The 21,453-nt window shown below is 37.9% G+C and overlaps 2 protein-coding genes across 4 annotated transcripts in view; one reads left to right on the top strand and one right to left on the bottom strand.

Moving 5' to 3' along the window:
- The window catches only part of NUDCD1 (NudC domain containing 1), a 91,793-nt gene extending 82,923 nt beyond the window's left edge, over positions 1–8,870 (bottom strand). Inside the window, exon 1 of one of the 2 annotated variants that reach the window (XM_036830894.1) lies at positions 8,640–8,870. In XM_036830894.1, the coding sequence (XP_036686789.1) occupies positions 8,640–8,757 (118 nt within the window). In that variant the 5' untranslated portion in view covers positions 8,758–8,870. The remainder of the gene's footprint in view (positions 1–8,639) is intronic. The other variant, XM_036830895.1, reaches the window with a different exon arrangement.
- Positions 8,871–9,063: 193 nt separating this feature from the next.
- Positions 9,064–19,403, top strand: ENY2 (ENY2 transcription and export complex 2 subunit). Of its 2 annotated transcripts, none has more exons than XM_036830503.1 (5): positions 9,064–9,149; positions 10,635–10,711; positions 14,254–14,324; positions 15,631–15,705; positions 18,260–19,403. In XM_036830503.1, exons 2-5 carry the CDS (start codon positions 10,644–10,646, stop codon positions 18,334–18,336), a joined length of 291 nt encoding a protein of 96 aa, XP_036686398.1. In that variant the 5' UTR covers positions 9,064–9,149; positions 10,635–10,643; the 3' UTR covers positions 18,337–19,403. The 2 variants fall into 2 exon arrangements, with proteins under 2 accessions (XP_036686398.1, XP_036686397.1); XM_036830502.1 differs by having other exon boundaries at positions 9,069–9,221.
- The last annotated feature ends 2,050 nt before the right edge of the window (positions 19,404–21,453 follow it).

Below are 21,453 nucleotides of genomic sequence, written 5' to 3'. Positions count from 1 at the left end.
ATTGCATTTACCATGTCAATCAACTTGAGTATAAAAGGGCAGGCAGAGAAAAATGAAAGGAGAAAAGCAATGTCCAGAATGTGACAGAGCTTAACCACTGATGGGGCTCTTTTGTAAAGCCTAAGGGAGGGGAGAACAGCAGGGAGTATCCAATCCAGCTTGATCTCTGAAATGACTGAAGAAGAGGAACCTCTTTAACAGAGAGCTAAGAAGCCATTGTAGTAAAATATTTTATTAGTTAACATTATCTTGCATTAGAAATAAAACAGCTTTGCTGAAAAAGCCTTCTCTCTTATTCTATGAAAAAGAACTTAGGGCCTAACAAGAAGGGAATCTCCCTTAATCTTTACCTAAATTTCTTATAAAACATGCATGGAACCTCAAAAACTTATAGTTTTTCATTCACAAATTATTTATTATTATTATTATTTTTAATAAATGTATTTATTTATTTTTGGCAGTGTTGGGTCTTCGTTTCTGTGCGAGGGCTTTCTCCAGTTGCAGCGAGCGGGGGCCACTCTTCATTGAGGTGCACGGGCCTCTCACTATCGCGGCTTCTCTTGTTGCGGAGCACAGGCTCCAGACGCGCAGGCTCAGTAGTTGTGGCTCACGGGCCCAGTTGCTCTGCGGCATGTGGGATCCTCCCAGACCAGGGCTCGAACCTGTGTCCCCTGCATTAGCAGGCGGATTCTCAACCACTGCTCCACCAGGGAAGCCCACAAATTATTTATTGAATGTCCACTACGTGCCAGACATGGTGCTTGGCATTGGGCAAATACTGGTAAATAAAACAGACATGATCCCTGTCCTAATGGTGCTAACAATGGTCACAATTACTGCTTCTTGTCCTTTGAAAATACACAATTAGGTTGAACCACATGAAATTGTCAATATTCAACTCTTTTGACACCAACTGAATATGATTCAATCTAATACTTACATAAGCACAGTATTTTCTTAAAAGGAGGGGAAGGAGCAAAGAATGTTAACTCACAAAGGTCACTTCTTAGACCATTTATCTTCTAAAAATGATCAGTTAAGTCTTCTGTTCACCTAGTTACTGAGTTTGCTCTTTGCATATAAAGATGTAAAAAAGCAAGAGTACAGGTTTGTATAACTAGTTCTGAAGCAAAATGCACAGAACAAGGCAGGGCTAGAATTCGCAGCATTGCTCCCACTACTCTTCTATACAATGCTTCTGCACCATAACACACTGATCTGCTTCTCTTCCCCAAATTTTCCTCCAGAAGAATAGGCATGAATTTTATAGTAAACTTACATAAATAAGTTACATGGCTCTTCTCTCTCTTTATTCCAATTATAGCCTAAACCTTCGCCAGCTTTTATTCTCCCTGCCCTGAAGAAACAGCCCAGAGACCACAAAGTGCATTAGAAAAAGCAGGAGCTTTAGGGTCAGGTTAGCCACTGATGGCTAAGGTTAAGTTACCTAACTTTCTACCCTGATTCCTCACTTGTAATAAAAGTTAATAATATTTATCCTATGAAATTATTGACAAGTTTAAATTATGTGAAGTATTTGCTATGTGACGCCTAAGAAGAAGAGTAAGTGTTAATCTCCCGGTTCCTCTTCTCCCTTCCAAGGCTAATTCTCACACAGCTGTTTATTCCATTCTCTCCTGCCTCTTCTAGGCCTTTCCTCAGGTTATCTCCTCTCCACTGGCCCCTTCTCCTCCACTTATAGGCTGAAAACTTCCCCACTCTCAAAACACATGAAAACGATTTCCTCTTTTTTGCTCTGCACTCAAAGCAGAGCTCTCTCCCACCCTGTACTTCTCAAACTTCTCTAAAAAACAGTCTACACTCCCATTTTCTCATTACCCTCATTAACCCATTTTAATTTTGTTTTTAGCTCTACTACTCTATAGAAATTATTTTTCCCTTAAAAATATGTATTGAGCAGCCAAGATGGAATAATAGTAATCAGATTTATCCCTCCCTCAGAAACAACCAGTAAGACAAAATAAAATGAACCAGACAAAATTACGTGAAACAATAATTTTCAAGACACAAGACAACAGGCAACAAAGGATAGTGATCCTTAAGAGATGAGAAACAAATGAGGTGAGCTCTACTACTGCCCCAGCTTAGTGCCACGAGTGAGTTTCCAGCCCACAGCACAAAGAGGGGAAAGTGAGGTAGAACCTGACCAACTCCCTGGGTTGAGGAATCTGAGCTGAAAGTCTGGGGAGACCAAGACAGCTACAGTTCATCGGACAGAGTACCAGAGAAGAGAGAGCCATAGAGAGAGAGAGCTCCAGAGATCTGCAGAGGGTCTCTCTCAAATATTCAGCAGAGAACTAATGGCATATGTCTGAAGAAACTACCCCAGACCAGGGAAAGAACCATCTGAACGGATTAGGGGGAACAGTGTTGGGTACTCACACAAGGCTGGGAGCTGTCACTGTTCCCACTAGGCAGACCAGAGAAAACTTCAAATTCATAGGCAGAGTACACAGAAAAGTCTTGTCTCAGTGGTGAGGAATAATCAGCCATAGACTGAGCATTGCTCCAGACAAGGCTAAAAAATCATAAAAGCAAGACCCATTGGCATTAATCTAATTAATCCAAGTAACTCAACTGCATCACAGAACAAAGTTCAGGAAGATTTATAAGGATACAAAAATGTCTTATACCCAATAGGGTAAAATTCACAACTTTTTGCATCCAAAGATTACCAGGCATGCAGAGGAAAGAAAACAAAACCCACAATGAGAATACCCAATCAACAGAAGCCAACACATAACTGACACAGAAGTTATAATTAGCAGAACAAAACATTAAAATGTTTTAAAACATTAAAACATTAAACATTAAAATGTTTAATTAAATTAAACATTAAATTAAAAAAATTAAAATATTTATTAAAGTACATTCCAAATGTTCAAAATGACAACCAGAGACATGAAAGGTATTAAAAATCATTTAAATCAAACTTCTAGAGATGAAAACTACAATATCTAAGATGAAAAATACACTAGATGGAATTAATGACAGAATAGACATTGCAAAACAAAAGATTAGTGAAATTAAAGGCATGAAAATAGAAACTATCCAAAATAAAACAGATTTAAGGGACTCCCCTGGCGGTCCAGTGGTTAAGACTCCTATGCTTTCACTGCAGGGGGCACAGGTTCAATCCCTGGTCGGGGAACTAAGATCCTGCATGCTGCGCAGCAGGGCCAAAAAAACAAACAAAAAAACCCAAAGAAAGATTAAAAAAAAAAAAAAAAAAAAACAGAAAAAAATAAAAATAAAAAGAGCATTAATGAGCTGGGGTTAACTTTCAGTAATCTAAAAATGGGTAACTAGATTCCTCAAAGGAGAAAAAAAAAAAAAAAAAAATGGAAGAAATAATGGCTGAAAACTTTCCAAACTTGATGAAAACTATAAACCCATGGATCTAGGAAGTTCAACAAACCCCAAGCACAAGAATCATGAGGAAAACCACATCAACACACAACATAATCAAACCGCTCTAAACCAATATGAAAGAGAAAAGTCTTAAAAGCAGCCAGAGAAGAAAAAGATATTATGTATAAAAGAACAAAGATAGGCTAACATCTCATCAGAAACAATACAAGTAATAAGACAAGGGGTAACATCTTTAAAGTACTGAAAGCAAAAAACTGTTAACCTAGAATTCTGCACATAGCAAAAATATCTTTTGAAAATCAAGGCAAAATAAAAATGTTTTCAGACATACAAAAGCTGAAATATTTCATCACCAGAAGACCCACACTGTAAGAAATATTAAAAGTCCTTCAGGCGGAGGAAAATTATACAGATAAAAATATGGATCTACATAAAGGAATGAAGAGCACCAGAAATGTAAATATGTAAGATTTTTTTAATTAACTATTTAAACAAAAATAACAATGTATTACAAGTTTATAGTAATATGTAAAAGTAAAATGCACAACAATAGCATAAAGGAGAGAAATGGAAGTATACTTTTGTAAAGTTCTTATACTACACATGAAATAATACAATATCATTTGAATGCACCATGTAATAATTTAAAGATGTATACTATAAACCCTAAAATAACAAAACAAAGAGCTATAGCTAATAAGCCAACAAATGTGATAAAAATGGATTCTTAAAAATACTCAATCCAAAAGAAGGCAGAAAAGCAGGAAACTTCCATCTTCCCAAAGACTAAATGGGACCAACAGACTACCAATAGCAAGATGAAAGACCCAAACCTAACAAAATCAATAAACACATTAAATGTAAACAGTCTAATCACAAGATAAAGATTATCAGTTTACATAAAAAAGACCCAACTATTTTTGCCAAAAAGAAATGTATGTTATCAACACAACATTGTAATCAACTATACTTCAATAAAATAAATTTAAAAAAAAAAAGAAATGCATGTTAAATACTAAGACACAAATAGGTTAAAAGTAAAAGAATGAAAGATATATATATACACACTATGGTAACATTAATTAGAAGAAAGCTGAAGTGACTATTTTACTATCAAACAGGAGAATTCAGGGCAGACTATCACCAAGGATATAAAGGTTATTTCATAATGATAAAGTAGTCAATTTATCAAAGAACATAATAATCAATAATGTTTATGCAACCTAAAATATATGAAGCAAAAACTGACAGAACTGTAAGGAAGAAGAGAAAAATCCACAATTACAGCCAGAGATTTCAAAATCTCTCTCTCATGCAACAAGAATAAATTCAAAGTAATTATGATGAGTAAGAGAAGCCAGACAAAAAAGTACATACTGTGTAATTCTATGTATATAAAACTTTAGAAAATACAAATGAATCTACAGTGACAGATCAGTTGTTGCTTAGGGACTGAGAGGGAAGAGGGAGGAACAGAGGGCCAGTGACAGAAAGGCACAAGGGAACTTTTGGGGATGGTAGCTAAGTTTAATATCTTGACTGTGGTGATGACTTCATGAGTGTATATGAACACATGTCAAAACTTCTCAAACTAGGGCTTCCCTGGTGGCGCAGTGGTTGAGAATCTGCCTGCCAATGCAGGGACACGGGTTCGAACCCTGGTCTGGGAAGATCCCACATGCCGCGGAGCAACTGGGCCCGTGAGCCACAATTACTGAGCCTGCAGGTCTGGAGCCTGTGCTCCGCAACAAGAGAGGCCGCGATAGTGAGAGGCCCGCGCTTGCCACAACTAGAGAAAGCCCTCGCACAGAAACGAAGTCCCAACACAGCCAAAAATATAAAATAAATAAAAACATCTGATTGTCTAGAAATCATAAAAAAAAAAAACTTATCAAACTATACACTTAAATATGTGTAGATTATTGTTATAGCTCAATAAAGCTGTTTAGGTTGTGCGTGATATAAAATCTTCTATTATTCATCAGTCATGCTGAAGCTCCAGAGATGAAACATTGAAAAAGACGGATACGGGACTCTCAATACAGAACTAGCAGTCTTAGCAGAGAAAACAGACACCAAATGCTAAAGGGTGATAAAGTCTATGAAGAATCAGGTACTGTGGAAAAGTACAGATTCTAATTTGTATAGATTCTATAGTATAGATTTTTACTAGATAGTCAAGAAAGGAATCTGAGTAAGTAACATGTAAACCAAGATGAAAGAACAGAGTATGACTTAGCTAGGTGAAATATAGGAGGAAAATATATACATTTACTTAATGAAGAGTCTAGGGAAAAAATATAAGATGAATTCCAGAAGTGGAACTGCTGGCTCAAAGGGCAGTTACAATTTTATACAAAAGGTTTTTTTGCTTAGTTCTTTGGAAAGAAAAAGACAAAGTGACATTTACTGTTTATTTAGCATAGGGGGTTTCAGAACAATTTAATAACATTTAAGACAAGAGAATAAAACTCAAAGCTCCAAGCAATTTGAGACCAGACACCACATCTTCATTCTCACATCCCAACTGGGAAGCTTCACACTCCACAGGTGCCCGCCAACCGTCTGCTGAATTAACATGAACCCCTTAGGTTGGTTATAAAAGAAATCAAACTGTCAGGAGGAGTAGCTCAATCACACCTCACAATATCTCTAGAAATGGCAGTTTTTAAAAGAATTAACCTCTTCTTCATCATCCTCCTCAAGTAATTAATTCTTAATGAAAGCTCCTCACGTGAACGATTAGCAAAGCCTCCAAACTGGTCTCCCCATCTCCATTCCCCTCATCTTCCAAACTCAATCTCCACAGAGCCTAGGAGTGAACTATTCAATCCCCAAACCTGCCACTTCCCTTCCACACTTAAAACCCTAAATGGCACCTCATCACCTCCACTTGTGCATCCCAAACAGAATCTAAGACCAACACTGGTGAAATGAGGGGCGAAAAAGAACAACTTAGTTTTTCATAAAGTTAATGTATTCAATTAAGAGGACTATTTATTGTGAGATTTTGCTTCCTGCTTTTTTGGTGTCAAAATATCCTTTTGTTTATGAAAGTGTGGGTGAGTACGTGATAGTTCTTAAGAAACACCTGCACTTAGCAAATTAAAAAGTTGGTAAATCTATGACAGCTGAGCTTTATTTTCTATTGTAATTGCCCATGGAAAAGTCTGGGAAACACTGACTCACAGGATAAAGTACAAAAGACAAAAAGTGCCCTCACCTAAGTCCTCTCATTTTCCCAGCAGATTTTTTGCTCAGGCAATACAGCACTGCAATAGTGCCCTGCACACAATCTATTTTCCCTTTTTCCATGCTTCCCATGAATGGAATGACCTCAACAACAACCTCTCTTCTTCATTCACTCAATGTATTGAGTACCCACTATGCCAAGCACAAGAGAAACACCGCTGTATCCATGGAGCTCACAGTCTAGTGGAGGAAACAGATATCAAACAAATGTAGAGTTATCGATAAAAAACTATAAGTACTGCCTTCCAAAGAATGGAATGAAGGAGCCCAAAATCGAAGGCAGGAAGCCTAGTCAGGAAGGTACTATAGTTCAGGTAAGAAACAACAAGGATTTGGGCAAGGGTAGAGGCATGGAGAAGTCAAGATTTTGAGTTGACTAGATTTGCTGAGAAACAATAGGGGACAAAAGAGAAGAAATACACCAAAGATGACTCTCGCATGAGCAATTATGTCAACCTGCACTAGTAGTCCCAATTTTTTATGCTTCCCTGGATCTATTATGCCCTTTGGTTTGAGCTTCCCATATTGACACTAAGCTTGATTATACGACTTGCTTTGGCCAACGGGACAATAGCACACTTACTGCAATCAGAGCTTGAAAAACTCTTCAAGACAAGACTCTTGGAATAACCCTGTGCCAGCATGCTGAAGGATAAGAGACCATCTGAAATCATCTTAAACCAGCCTACAGCCAGAGAAACCCCAAACATATGAGAAAAGACTACACAGTCATGACTAGAACCACCTAGCTGACCTGTAGACTTGTAAGCAATAATAACTGCTTACTGTTTTGAGCCACTAAGTTTTGGGGTGGTTTTTTAATGCAAGGCTAACTAACATGGTGGTATCATTTATTTATATGGGGTGGGAGAGAGAAAGGAAGGGAATGAAAAGAAACATCAAACTCATTTTCTCTTATCCTGATCAACTACCTATTCTTTAAAGCTCAACTTAGATATCAACTTCTTTTGGAAGCTTTCCCAGATGTCCCAGGCTGGTTTGGGAAAGATACTGAACATTATCAATATGTTTTGTACATATCCCTATCACTGCCTTACTGTCTTATAATTATTTGCTTACACTTTTCTTCCTAACTAGACAACAACATTTTTATGTTACTGGCTGTGTCATATTCATCTTGATTGTATCAGCATATAACATAAAACAGGCTCTCAATAGAGATTTCTGAACTTATATAATTTATATATTAAATGAATAAACATTTATTTGATTCTATAAAACTCATTAACTCTAGATTATTTCTCAAAGTGTGATCCACTGACAACATGCATCAGAATCAGCAGGGCTGTGTATTAAAAATGCAATCTTTGAGCTCTTTATCATTAACAAAAATGCCATTCTTTACCTTGTAAAAACAAGGATGAATATTCCCGCCACCTACAGATAAACAAAACAAGTAGTAGAAGTGTGGGTGCTAAACCAACTTTTCCTCAAATTTTTCTCGAGATGTAATCTACGATAGAGTCCTTAATCTGATGGCCCGTAGGTAATTGAAAACGCTCCTAACTGCAATGGAGTTTCTCTTCTAAGAACTGGGTCTCGGCCAGAGGAAACAGAAGCAGAAGGTCCTCCAAAGAGGTGTGACTTCTCAACGCACACGTTTACAGAGGATGCTCCAGGAAGAAAGCCTGCCCTGAGCTCTCTCCGCAGCAGGGGCCAGGCCAGGACAGACAGGCGGGCGGAGCCCAGAAAGCACCCGCATGCAGGACCTCGGAGCACGGGCAGCGGAGCCTAGGGCCGGCCCAGGGTCCCGCTACGGCAGAGCCACTCGAAGGCGGCTCCCTCGGGGGTCGGGGATGGGCATCATTCTCCAGAGGCAGCCACTCTGGTCCACCCCTGCCGGGCAGGCCGTGAGGAAGGCCACGGTTGCCTGGCTAGCCGGAGTCAGAAAAGAAGAAAATGCGGGAAGCGTCGAGTTTCGGAAGCCAAAAGGAGAAAGGAACAGAGTGCTAGGGGGCACCGCCGCTACCCACCTGCGTCAAGCTCCAGCTGGTAACAGGGCAGCGGCTCGAGGGAGAGCTTATAACCCTCGAAGCGGGGATCCAACAGAGGTCTCTTCACCCGCAGGGAGCAATTAGCGGCCACCTCCATCGCCTTCCAGGGGCCTAGCGTGAGAATTAATAAAGTTCGGGTTGAAAGGTCCGCGCCTCAATCGTATCACCGTGGCTGGGAAGCGGCGTGGTTCCCATCCCAGAAAACACTGCGGCGTAGCGTGCCTTCTGGGAAATGTAGTGCCCACGGGGAAGTTGGCTCTGTTGCATGCTGGGATATGTAGTTTTGCGGGAACTCAACGCCCGTGCGACAGCAGGATCTGAACTCTCTTACCCAGAGGGCTGAGCGACCAGGAGGCGGCCCGCGCTGGTTAAATTCTCACATTATAGGCAGGGTGGCGAGACCCCGCCCCGGAAATGCGTGTGCTAGCTTTCTGTGTGCTTAGGTGCCCGAGCTACTGAGGGTCTAGGTCCGGGCAGCCGAAGAGTGTGGTAGGTAACGGTCGTCAGCGCAAGGGTCATTTCGTCGCTGGGAAGGGACGGCCCTCGCCCGCGGTGATGGTGGTGAGCTATGCCCGTGGTCCTCAGGGCCGGGACCCGGGCCCAGCCCAGGCTCCTTTCGATGTGCTGTCTTTCGTTAGCTTCCCCGACCCGCGCTCGCGGGCCTGTAGGGCTCTCCGACAGGGCGTGCTACCGGAGTTGGCCTGAAGCCAGTCCTCGCTTTGTTTTCTGGCTCCTCCCCTCCCGCCTCTCCCGCTGTCTCCGCCCTATTCTGTTTTCCCAAAGACTGTCTGAACTGGGAGGGATCCCCTAGCGCCCTTGTTTTACCAGTGAGAAAACTGAGGCCTTTAAGAACTGACTTGTCCAAGGTCACTCTCCGTATTTTGGGGGCCAAGGCAAGATCAAGTTCAGTATTCTGCTAATGGTACGGACTAGACCTTAGTATTATTTTGAAAATGTTAGCCTGCGACTGCAAAAGCAAACATATCTTAGTCCTTTCTCAACCTCTCCTTTTTCCTGTTCCATTAAAAAAAAAAAAAAAATCAACTCTGAAAACTCACTGCCAGTCTTGAGTTTTCATAGAGGCGGCGAGGTGGGGGACAACAAAAGTAGTCTCAAGTTGGTGACACATAAGTGGAGTAACGTTAGCTTATTCCAAGTTTTACAGCTTATCCTCCCCGTCCTTTTTACACCGTTTTGGTTGTCTGCTTTTACTGAAAACTGAGAATTTTCTAAGTTAGGAATTATTTGAGATTTGTTTTCTCCTTAACCCAACCAGCAAGCTTTGATAAAGAGCATATACACACACACATATTTACAGCTAGTTTGGCAGTTGTAATTCTGGGTACATACTAGTGGAAAGTAAAGTAAAGCACTTAAGAGCCTTACCCAGGAATTTCATTTTTCACAAACTGTGCGTAATCTTCTATTGATATTTAGGTTATATAGCTTCCCCAAAATTTTGAATACAGTTAATTAAGATGCAGAAATGATTAGCAGTCAGTTATTATGTGCGGTTAAAGTATTTTGCGGCTTCTGGGGTCACAGTACCTGAGTTCAAGTCCTGCCTTCACCACTTTTCTATCTCGGTGCCTCAGTTTCCTCATCTGTAAAATACAAACTATGTTAATAGTATTTGCATAAAAGAATAAGATCTGGGAATTAAATGAGATTAAAAACTCAATGCGTTAGCTCAGTTCCAGGCACATAAGTGTTTAATAAATGTTACAGTAGTTGTCATTATCCAAAGACTCATTAATAAAGGGTACATGGGGGAAGAAAATTGTAAAGTCATGGTCATGACTTCTTGGGATGCAGTAAATAATATTGAGTGTAAGGACCTTGTTAACACATTGTTGAAATTTATCACCCCTTCAGTTGATAGACAGAATGTTAAATGTGTTGAGGTGCCTGAGAGGATTTAGAAGAAAATGCTTTGTAAGTGTTCTATATCTGAAAATACATGTTGATGTTCAGGTTAGCAAGATGAACAAAGATGCGCAGATGAGAGCAGCAATTAACCAAAAGTTGATAGAAACTGGAGAAAGAGAACGGTAAGTAATCGATTGTGTTAATTAATTACATTTAACATCTTTAAATTACAGTTATAAGAATCTAAAAAGTAACAAAACTGATGTCAGTGGAAATAATTACAGAAAATTGAGATTATCAAAAGCAATTCCTAACATCTGTTAAAAATGCTTAGGTCTGTTCAATATTGCAAGACTTGGAGGGAAGTGGATCATGTACAAAGATGAACAGGAAATGACTCTCTCTCAAAAAATGTCTAATCTAATGGAGAAGAAAAATACATACCCAGATGACTACAATTGAAGATAAAATGTTACCCACTTTTTAACAGGGAGACAACATGATGGAACCAGTTTCAGTTACCTCAGAGCAATGTGTGCTATTCCTACTCTCTGAAACATTCTTCGTCCTTCCCCCCATCTGTAACTAATTCTAGCTCATTATCAGGTCTTAATTTAAGTATCATCTTTTCTAGAAATCTGTTAACTCCCAAATACCTTGTTCTATCATAGTATTTAATCACTTTGTATTATAATCACCTCCTTTGCTAGTTTGTATCAATAGAATCTGAGTTCCTTGACAGCAGAAATACTACTGTATACCGAGCATCATGCCTAGCACATAATTGGCCAAGTAAATATTTGAAGAATGAACAGGTTTGGAAGTACAGAGGAGAGTCTAAGGAATCAAAAAAGGCTTCCAGGAGCAGGGTGATAAATTTTATGAGAGAAATATATATAAGGAGCAAGAGGGATCTCTCAATTCTATCTGGGGATTAAGGTAATCAGTAAAGCTCTCACAGAATAGTAGAAGTGGTACTTCAGCTGGGTAAGAAGGATTAGCAGTTCCCCAACCCGGTAAAGGAGAAAGGACGGTCTAGGCAGATGGAACCGAATATGCAAAGTCAAAGAGATTTGTTACAATATGATAATATTCTGGGTAACTGTGCAGTTAAAATGTGAAAGACAGTGGACAGGAGAAATGTGGCTTTTGTATAATCAGAAATCTTTCCATTAACAATGATAAGAAACTGAACTCAGTAACTGGCTCAGCCAATTTCTATATAAGATCGTGTAACTAAAAGTCTAGGGCTTGAAGGTGCTTCAGGCACCACTGGGTCCAGGCACTCAAAAATTGTTGCCAAGAATATGTCTGTCTTTCTGTCTCTCATCTCTGCTTTCCTCTCTGTTGGCTTTATTCTCAAGAAGGCACTACCCACAAGGTGGCAGAAATTAGCAGTTCAAAATTTGCATCTCTCCAACTGAGACTACCGTTCCCCTAGTAGTTTCAGCAAAGGACCTAGCTAGATTACCATCCTACTTAGGTAATAGGCCATTCATAATCAGCGTTGCCTAGGTCACATTTCCAATGCTAGAGCCCTACCCGGATTTCTTACACCGAGAGTTGTGGAGTGTTTTTACTGTCAAAGAAATGGCAGGAAAATAGGTGGTAGTTTGCAAAAACATCTGTTGTTGACTTTATCCTTGGGTGGTGGGAGTCATTAAAAAATTCTAATAAAGGGACTGACTAGATCATATTTGCACTTTAGGAATGTTATTTTGGCAGTATGGAGGATAGACTTGAAGGGCTAGAGATAAATTGCAGAAGATAATAGGTTAAAAGTGGAAAACAGCAAAAATGGAAAGGAGAACTTACAGGGTTTTTTTTTTTAAAGTAAAATCAACAGCGCTTGACTTGAGGAATGAGGAAGAAGAAAGCCTCTAGAACAGTGCCTTGAGAAACTGAGAGGATAGTATTGCCAATAATGGGTATAGGGTATTATGTATTACTGTTTTTTCATCTGTTTTCATTCATGCAGCTTAGAGTACTGCGTTTCTACCATATGCCATGTCCTGTTAAGGTGCTGGAGATACAGTAGTGAACAAAATGAAGCCTGTTCTTTTACACAGCTTACATTCTAATGGGAGGAGACAGAAAATAAATGTGTAATATGTCAGATGGTGATGAGTTCTAGAGGGAAAATAAAGCAGAGAATAATCAGGTGTGTTATTCTGGATAAGAAAAAAAAAAGTAGGCTTCACTGAGATCAAAAGGATATGAGGGAGTGAGGGGACTCCTAAGAGCCATGGTCCTGACACAGGAGCTTTCCTGGCATTTTTTTTTCCTTGTGTGCCTTGTGGGACCTTAGTTCCCCGACCAGGGATGGAACCGAGGCTCCAGCAGTGAAAGCGCCAAGTCCTAACCACTGGACAGCCAGGGAGTTCCCTTGCCTGGCATTTTGAGGAACCCATGGAAACTAATAAGACTGAGTCAGCTGGGTGAAGGAGAGAAACAGTAAAGTCAGAGGCATTGCTTCGGAGGGGGCAGACCATGCAGGGTCATTTAGGTTGTAGTAAAGACTTGAAATTGTATTCTGAGTAAATTGGGAAGCCACTGGAGGGCTTTGAGCAGTGAGAGGAGAAGGACGTGTACAAGGGAAGTAGCAGGGGGACCAGTTAGGAGGCTTTGGCAACAGTCCAGTCAAGAGAAGATGGTGGCTTCAACTAGGTAGTAATGGCAGAGGTGGTGAGAAACATTTGGATTTCAGGTATATATTTTAAAACTGGAACCAATAGGATGTGCTTATGGATTGGATGTTAGTGTTATCAAAATTGCTGAGTGAAGGATGCTGCCAAGGTTTCTAGCCTGAGGATCCGGAAGAATGGAGTTGCCAGTCTGACAAGGAAAACAGCTTGAGATGGAAGAGAAGCAAGAGTTGGGTTTTGTCCCTGTTATGATTAAATGACTTAAACATCTAGATGGAAATGTCACATAGTGGATGTTAGGAATATTGAAAAAGAAGCAGTTTGGTTTGGGACTTGACATGTTTAAGCTGAGAAATGAGGTGATTTAGGTTGAAGATTGAGGTTTTGTAAGACTAGGTATTGCAAAAGGATAAAATATTTTATTGCACCCATGATGCCATTAGTTGTAATACACACCAATATTTTTTTAACCTTTAAGAATAAAGAAAATACTGCCAATTAAATTATGATAGGCATGCCAATTACTGAATTGTTAAAATGTGGGAAAACACAGTCTTAGAATTAATGAGATACCATAGTTAATGTGTAATTTAGAAGGATAATGAGAAAAAGGGAGGGGCAAGTCTATGAGGTTAGAGATATAATGGGGCAGTAAGAGAGCTAATGGGTAAGAATTTGTAGTTAAAGAATGGATTTTGGAGTTTGAAGATTTCAAAAGTACAGCTGCTTCAAACTCAACTAATACCCTTCTGAAGTTGTACAAAACCCACAATATTCCTGTTGGTGGAGGGAAGTAGAAAGTGTGTGAGAAGGCCAGAGAGTAGGATTTCTTAAGAAGAATTGTACCCCATCCACTTCATTGAATTTTACTGATGACGAAAATGAGGCCCAGCATTTAAATGACTTGCATAAGATCAAAGAACTTTTTAGTGGTAGAACCAAGATTAGGCCATGGTTAAAGTTTTATAACTGGAAGGTGGGATTTTTTAATTGAACAGTTGAAGCTTTGCTTCAAACATTCCTATGTAAGATATTGTATACTTTTGTAGTTTAATTTGGAAACACTTCTTTTTCAACAGCCTCAAAGAGTTGCTGAGAGCTAAATTAATTGAATGTGGCTGGAAGGATCAGTTGAAGGCACACTGTAAAGGTAATCTGTTTCATTTAGAAGATAAGCTAATTCCATTGCTGTCAACTGTGTTGGTTTGGAATTCATTAGAAAAATTATAGTCAGTATTTTAAGATATATTGAGTGCTCAAGCATAATTTTAAACAAATAGAAAATTGAATCTTGTGGTAATAGATTACCTCCTCTCAATGATAATATGTAGACCTGTTCCTTAATTTTTAGAAATTTTCTTTGTGTTTCTTTTAAAACAAGTGAGGCAAGATTTCCTCTGGCATGGAATATGGAATCCCACCTTTTTTGCTGTGCCTACTCAAAGTGAAACATTAATTATTCCTAGTCTGTTTTTCTTAACACGTTGAGCACTTTATGGTTGGCAGACTTACAGGAATTATATCTCCTATCTTTAACAGTGTTATTTTTGAAAAAATCATCTATAAAAGCTCTTAGAAAATTACATGTATTTTTAAAATTATAAAATGGGAGCTTGTTAAATTGCAATTAGGTATTGATGATTATGCCATTAGATAAATTACACGTGTCACTAAGATGAGCCTCCTTCCTTTCTGGCTCAGCTTTTGGTATGCTGGAATTCTGGATATTTATAATGAATTCTCATATTGGTTTCTACAAATGATAATAGAAACTATATCATTAACCGGAAGAAGGCAATGTGCCAAATTAATAAAAGCATAGACTTTGAGGTCATACAGACCTTCACTGGTAAGACTAGAGCTAGATTTCAAGTCGTGTTTGAATGAGTTATTTAATCTTTAAGCCTCACTTGCCTCACCTCTGAAGTGGGAAAAATGCCCAGCCTGTCAGATTATCGTGAATATTAAATGATGCAAAGCACCCAGCACATAATACGGATCCAATAAGTGTAAACTCCTTTCTCCTTCTTTTGGCCCAGCCTAGAGAAGAGAAAGGAGTTGTTCTGTATTTTAATTTGGGGCTGTGAAATTACAAGTTAGACTTAAATTACAGTTTTTTCCCCTCCATACATTCAAGAGCTGATATGATTATCGTGAAATAAGATCTGTGCAGTTGTAAATTTCCAGTTTTTTACAAATATTAGATTTGAATTTAGAGTTCACATTTATTCTAAGTGTTATAATTATTTGTTTTATGTTTTTGATCTGGTGAATACATACTGTGTTTAAGGTTGAACTAAAACCTTCATTAGAAAAGAAAAAAAGAAGTGTCCTTTTTTTTTTTTTTAAAGACCAGTCTGTACTCTAAAAACATGATCTTAACCCTTCCTCTATGAAAATCTTTCTTACAGATAATGATTTTAAATGATATGATTTGTTTTTTGCTTTTGCATAAGAGGTAATTAAAGAAAAAGGACTAGAACACGTTACTGTTGATGACTTGGTGGCTGAAATCACACCAAAAGGCAGAGGTAAGGAATGAATACAAATTGTGTGAAAGGAAATGTGGGCTAAGACATGATTTTTTTTTTTTCTCTTTTGCTGGTGCAGCTTTTCTTTCTTTTTACAAGGAAAATCACCCTTTCCAAAATTATGTGGGTACTTGCATCTCCTCTTTGGGAAGAGTTATAGTTGCCTCACCAACTTTTGTGCATGGTCTTGAGTAACAAACAAGTAAGAGGTGTAAAACGTTTTTGCACTGTTAAAACAGTACACAAATGTAAATTGATGTGGTTGTTAGATCGTTTTTAAAGTACAGGATTTTGTAGAGGCAAATATTACCTGAAGCTAGGATTTGTAAACTTTAGCCTGATATTTAATAATTCAGAGTTTTACACCAGCCCCTGAGTCATTGCTCTCTTTCCTTATTAAAAATAAACAAAAATGTCTTCTTGAATGTCTAATTAAGAATTTGGTAGCTCCATAACTTCATGGTCAGGGTAATTCATATTTAAGACTCACACTTCAGCTACCTTCTTAATTTCTCCCTTTAATACCTTGTTTAGAGAAGCCAAAGGAAAGAGAGGAAGTAGTATATTAACAAACTATTAACAAAATATTTATATGTAATAAATATTAAGTCAGGAGTTATATCATATAATTAAGTGTAACGAGATTATTTTCATCATTTCATTTGAGGAAGTCAGTGGGAGGAGGGAGAGTTGTATTATAAGTGGAAGCAGGTAAATTAGATGACCCGTTAGTTGTTTCCTCACACAGAAATATTAAAAAGAATTTAAGTGTGAAAAGTAAATTATTTAAAAATCACAGATGTTATTACTAGGGAATACTAGTCCCCTGAACTGCTGCCATGTGGAAGGAGCTACGACATCTCATGGTCCTTTCCAGCCATCTTTGTAGGGCTGTTTACAGCTAAACATGACTTTTGGTCAATCATGTCTCAGGAAAAGGAGGGGGAAAAAGCAGTATTTATTGTTCTCCCCATGGATTTATGTTTTAAAATAAATTTCTATAATTTCTTCTTCTACTTTTTTTCTGTAATTTATGCTTAATCTGTTAACATTTAAGAACTTAATCTGTTAACAGGGTAGAAATTATCCTCTGCTTCTCCTTCAATACTTGTGTGTTGGGCATTTCAATCCCTTGTAGCTCCCTTGCTAGAGAATGAGCAAAAAAGAAAAGAGAAGTAAAAATAAATCTTTTCTTTTATTTTCATAGTGTTCTTTTTATTGTCAAGAGAAGTATTTTTTATTTTTTAAATTAACATACAGTAAAACTGACCCTTTTTTAGTGTCAGTTCTATGAACTTTATACACATGTATAGATTCACTCTAAAAAACTCCCTCAAGCTGTTCCTTCATAGTCACACCACATCTGTAACCCCAAGGCAGCTGATCTGTTCTCCATCACCATAATTTTGATTAAAAGTATATTTAACATACATAGTGATCACATTTCCAGTGGACTTGAATTAATTATGTAGTCTTTATTTCTAGGCAGGCTTACAGTAAATTTATAAAGAGGAGTATCTGTATAGTTAATTCCCTATTGTCCTTATTTTTAGTAGCCAAAAAGGGGGAAAATAGTGTAGATTTATTTATTGACATTTAATATTAATTTAAATTTCAAAGAGCAGGGCTTTTTTTCCTTTTTTTTTGCCATGCCACATGGCTTGCAGGATCTCCATTTCCCAACCAGGGATTGAACCCGGGCCACACAACAGTGAAAGCCTGGGATCCTAGCCACTAGGCCACCAGAGAACTCCCATTTTCCCATTTTTAGTTTAATATTCTGAGTAGATAATACAGTTACATGGTTCAAAATTTTAAAAATAAGCCTATAACAAATACAGCTACTGTTAAAGCTTTTGCATCTTTGCTGATTCAAGTATATGCATTTATTTCAATACAGTATTGCCAGATTACTTTCCCCAAAATGTTTTGCCAATTTATTCTCCCACCAGCTAATATGAGAGGGCCAGTTTTCCCTCAGTCTTGCCAATACATATATTATTAACCTTTGGATTTTAGCCAATCTCATTGGTAAAACATGCTATCTGAATGTGGTTTTAATTTTCATTTCTGTTGTGAGGTTAAACTCCTTTTACATTCAAGAACTATATGCCTCTCCTTTTCTTCATCTCCTTTGCTCATTTTTCTGTAAGCCTGCTGATCTTTTTCATATCAAATTGAAGAAATTGTGTAGTAGAGAGATTAGCAGTGTTTTCTCAGTTTTTGTTTTTGTTTATGGTGATTTTGACCAAGCTTATTAAGTTGTTGCATTTGAATCAAATTCATCAATCTTTTACAGCCTCTGTTTAAAAAAGGCCTTTTCTATTCCTAGTTTAAAGAATTTTCACATGTGCAATATATTTTTAGGTATTAGATAATTCATTCAAATAATGAATTGCAAATATACTTTATTTTCTCAAATGTCTTTTTTTATTGAAGCATAAGGGTTACTTATATTATTTTGTTGGTAGTCCTGAATAAAATACCAAATCTCAAATTGACATATATTAATTGGGATCTTCTTTACTCTTATGTTTTTATTTTTATATTTCAGCCCTGGTACCTGACAGTGTAAAGAAGGAGCTCCTACAAAGAATAAGAACATTCCTTGCTCAGCATGCCAGCCTTTAAGATTGAATTAGATTGTGTTGTTTTGTGGTTTTATTTCTGAAAGTAAAACTTGCCATAAATTAGGAATTGATTTCCCAAAATAAAATCCTTTTTTGTATGATGGTATACAGTTTTCAGTAATGATGTATACAATTGTATTGATTTTTTTCCCTAAATGTGTTATTTTAATAAATATCTCATGAATGAGTTTGAAGTTTCCTTGGATTTTGGAATAAGTGGGACTTTATTAATAATTCATCAGATTTGTTAAGAGAAAAAGTCAAGCAGTGAATATAGTTTAAGTGTTAAGTATGTAAATGTTAAGTAAGCAGATCTCTGTAATAACAGTTGAGGAGAGGTAAGCAGCCTCTTCTGATTGTTTGGATGTAGTGTATGCCTCTTTTGAATTCCTATAATATTTTATAATATATGTCCCACCTTGTACTACAGATATCTTATTTCTTATTTGTTATAAACGCTGAGGGTTAGGACTGGGTCTTACTCATCTCTATGTGCCTTCCTTATTCCTCAAAGAATTTACCATCTTATTGGAAGAGAGAACATTGTAAACTGACTCCATACCAAGCTCCTCTCACATACTCTACTCATCTGAACTTTGAAAGCAGAAACTAAATTGCATCCCCACTTACTAAGGTCAAGAAAGAACTTAATGGGAAATAATCTCCACCCATAGCTTTACTCTGACATCAAGATTGCCAAATCCATGGACTTTTGTCTATTCTTATGTGACCTCTGCTGGAAAATGAGAATGTTGACCATCCGGCCACTTGGAACTCTTCCCACTGCTCACGTTGTTTATACCTACCACTGGAAGCTCCTTCTGTTTCTTGTGGATACCTTTTGCTGTATGGAACTTTAAATAATGGTGTTTCTTAGTGCTCCCTCCGGGCCCTCTGCCTAATGATATAATTTCCTGGGCAGATACCAGGAAAGTTGGGTCGGACCATGGCTTCAAATACTAACAGGTTGATAAATGTTAAATTGCATCTCCAACCCAGCCTCCAGATCCATATACTCAACTGCTACGGATCAGCTTCCTTGAATGTTCCGTAAACACCTCAAACTGACCACACCTAAGAGTGATTTTCTTGTTCCTCCAGTAACTGCCCGTACTGCGTGGTGCCTCCCAGACATACAGATTACCTGAGGAGCTTGTTAAAATACTGATTCTGAAGGTAAGGGATATGGCACAAGATGCTGTATTTCAGGCAAGCTTCTCAAACATGCTCGTGCTGCTGATCGAGACCATTTTGGGTGTAGCAAGACTGTAAATTGTCCCCCTGCCTGCTTAATTTAGGCCCTCTTAGTTCAAGCCCAGATTACTTCAGTCGGCTCTTAATATTTCCTCACTCCAGTTGCTCCATGTTTCCTCCAATATATCTTCCACATTATTGCCTAAGTGACCTTACTAAAATTCAAGCCTGGTCATTTTATTCCCCTACTTGAAATTTCTCAATAACTTCCTAGTTTGCAAGGTAAAATTCAAGCTCTGCTGTAGCACCTAGGCCCTTCTTGATCTGCCATTTACTTACTTCTCTGGTTAAAGAGTCCCCAAAAGTACCAAGTTGTTATATCTCTAATACATTGGAAAATCCACCAACCTGGAAAGCCTTTCTACTTACGGCATTCCTACTTGCCCTTCAAAATTCAGCTTGAGTCATTGTCGAAACATTCTGACGTTTCTTGCTCTGGTTTAGGTTCCCCACCATTGTTTTTCTGTAAGAAGCACCTGTGCCTAATTTCAACACTGGTTTTCCAACTTCAGCGTGCATCTCCTGGAGGGAAGGAAACATGACTAATTTTTACTTTGTATGATACTCATTTGTGGATGAATGGACAAAGGAATTAATATATGAATGGACTAGTGAATGAACATTATAGGAGCACCAAAGAAGGTAACAATTGAGTGTAGCTGAAGAAAGCCTTTATGTTAATTTTTGGTTCATGTTCTAGAGATACAACTTTATATTTCTGATGAATTTATAGTTTAAGTGTAGTCATTGAACCAACTGGACTTAATTATGTAAATTTTGAGTCCAAGATACACAAAAATCATACAACTACCCCAAAGAATTTTTTGTTTCACCTCATCTCTTACAAAACAATGATCCAAAGTAATGACAGTTATATTCACCATTCTGCTACCGATTATCAAAAAGGAAACAATCTTAAATGGTACATAAATGTTAAAAATGAGTAGTTTTTATTTCATAGTATTGTATATGAAAGCGAATCAAAAATTGCTCATAGAAATAACTTCTAATAGCTCAAAAGCAAATATGAGAAAATGGAAAACAAGTTATTATGAAAATATTTTGAAATGGAACAAAAATAGCTGAATCGAAAATATGTAATAGCAGTTTACGATACTAAAGAGCCTAGATTTAAAATGATAATGCTGAGAACTCCCCCACCACCTCTAGGGTTTTTTTGACATCTTAGAAAGTATCTTATAGTTTGCATCTAGAACACTGCTACCTTTCAAATAAACCAATTTTGTGTATATTTTGACTCACATCATTGATTTATGCAAACTAGGAACACATTCTTTAAAAATCTTGCACCCTTTCGTGCTCAATGTTGGAAATTCAATAGAAGATTACTGTTACATGACTGTGCTGGGTGAGTTAAATACTAATTAGGATTACCATAAGCTGCTCTTGTATAGGATTAAAGAAGACTCAAGTAAATTATTTATGTAATCGCTTTGCTCTGGCATCACAAGTGTATCATTTGGTTGCACAGTGCAAAGCCAGGGCCTGGGTTTTCTGGGGATTGGTAATTGGATATGGGACATTTCATAACTTGAAAAAAGACTCCATCCAACTCAAGAGAATTGTGACAGCTGCTCAGTAGCTGATGTTGGAAATGATCCAATGTGTGCGTGTGTGTTTTAACCCTTCTTGTAAATGGGTATCTCATGTTACTCAGTGACTCCATAAAAACCCCTCATATTTACCATTAGAAACCACACAAAAGTCATTGGATGAATCTTCCAAGAAAACTAAGAGGTGCAATCAGACAATCTGAACTGTGGTCTCATCTATTATACTGATTATCAGGTAAGGCTGACTCTTCTGCCTCAGTTTCCTCATCTGCTCAATAGATCTGATAATG

Source organism: Balaenoptera musculus, chromosome 17 (genome assembly GCF_009873245.2).
Source record: "Balaenoptera musculus isolate JJ_BM4_2016_0621 chromosome 17, mBalMus1.pri.v3, whole genome shotgun sequence".
Lineage (NCBI taxonomy): Eukaryota > Metazoa > Chordata > Mammalia > Artiodactyla > Balaenopteridae > Balaenoptera > Balaenoptera musculus.
This window is presented reverse-complemented; position numbering and strand designations above follow the sequence as displayed.

What these genes read in the sequence shown, in the direction of transcription:
- ENY2 (XM_036830502.1), top strand. An exon ending in GAAACTGGAGAAAGAGAACG is followed by an intron (nt 10,712 to 14,253) that starts GTAAGTAATCGA and finishes CTTTTTCAACAG; the next exon opens with CCTCAAAGAGTTGCTGAGAG. An exon ending in GTTGAAGGCACACTGTAAAG is followed by an intron (nt 14,325 to 15,630) that starts GTAATCTGTTTC and finishes CTTTTGCATAAG; the next exon opens with AGGTAATTAAAGAAAAAGGA.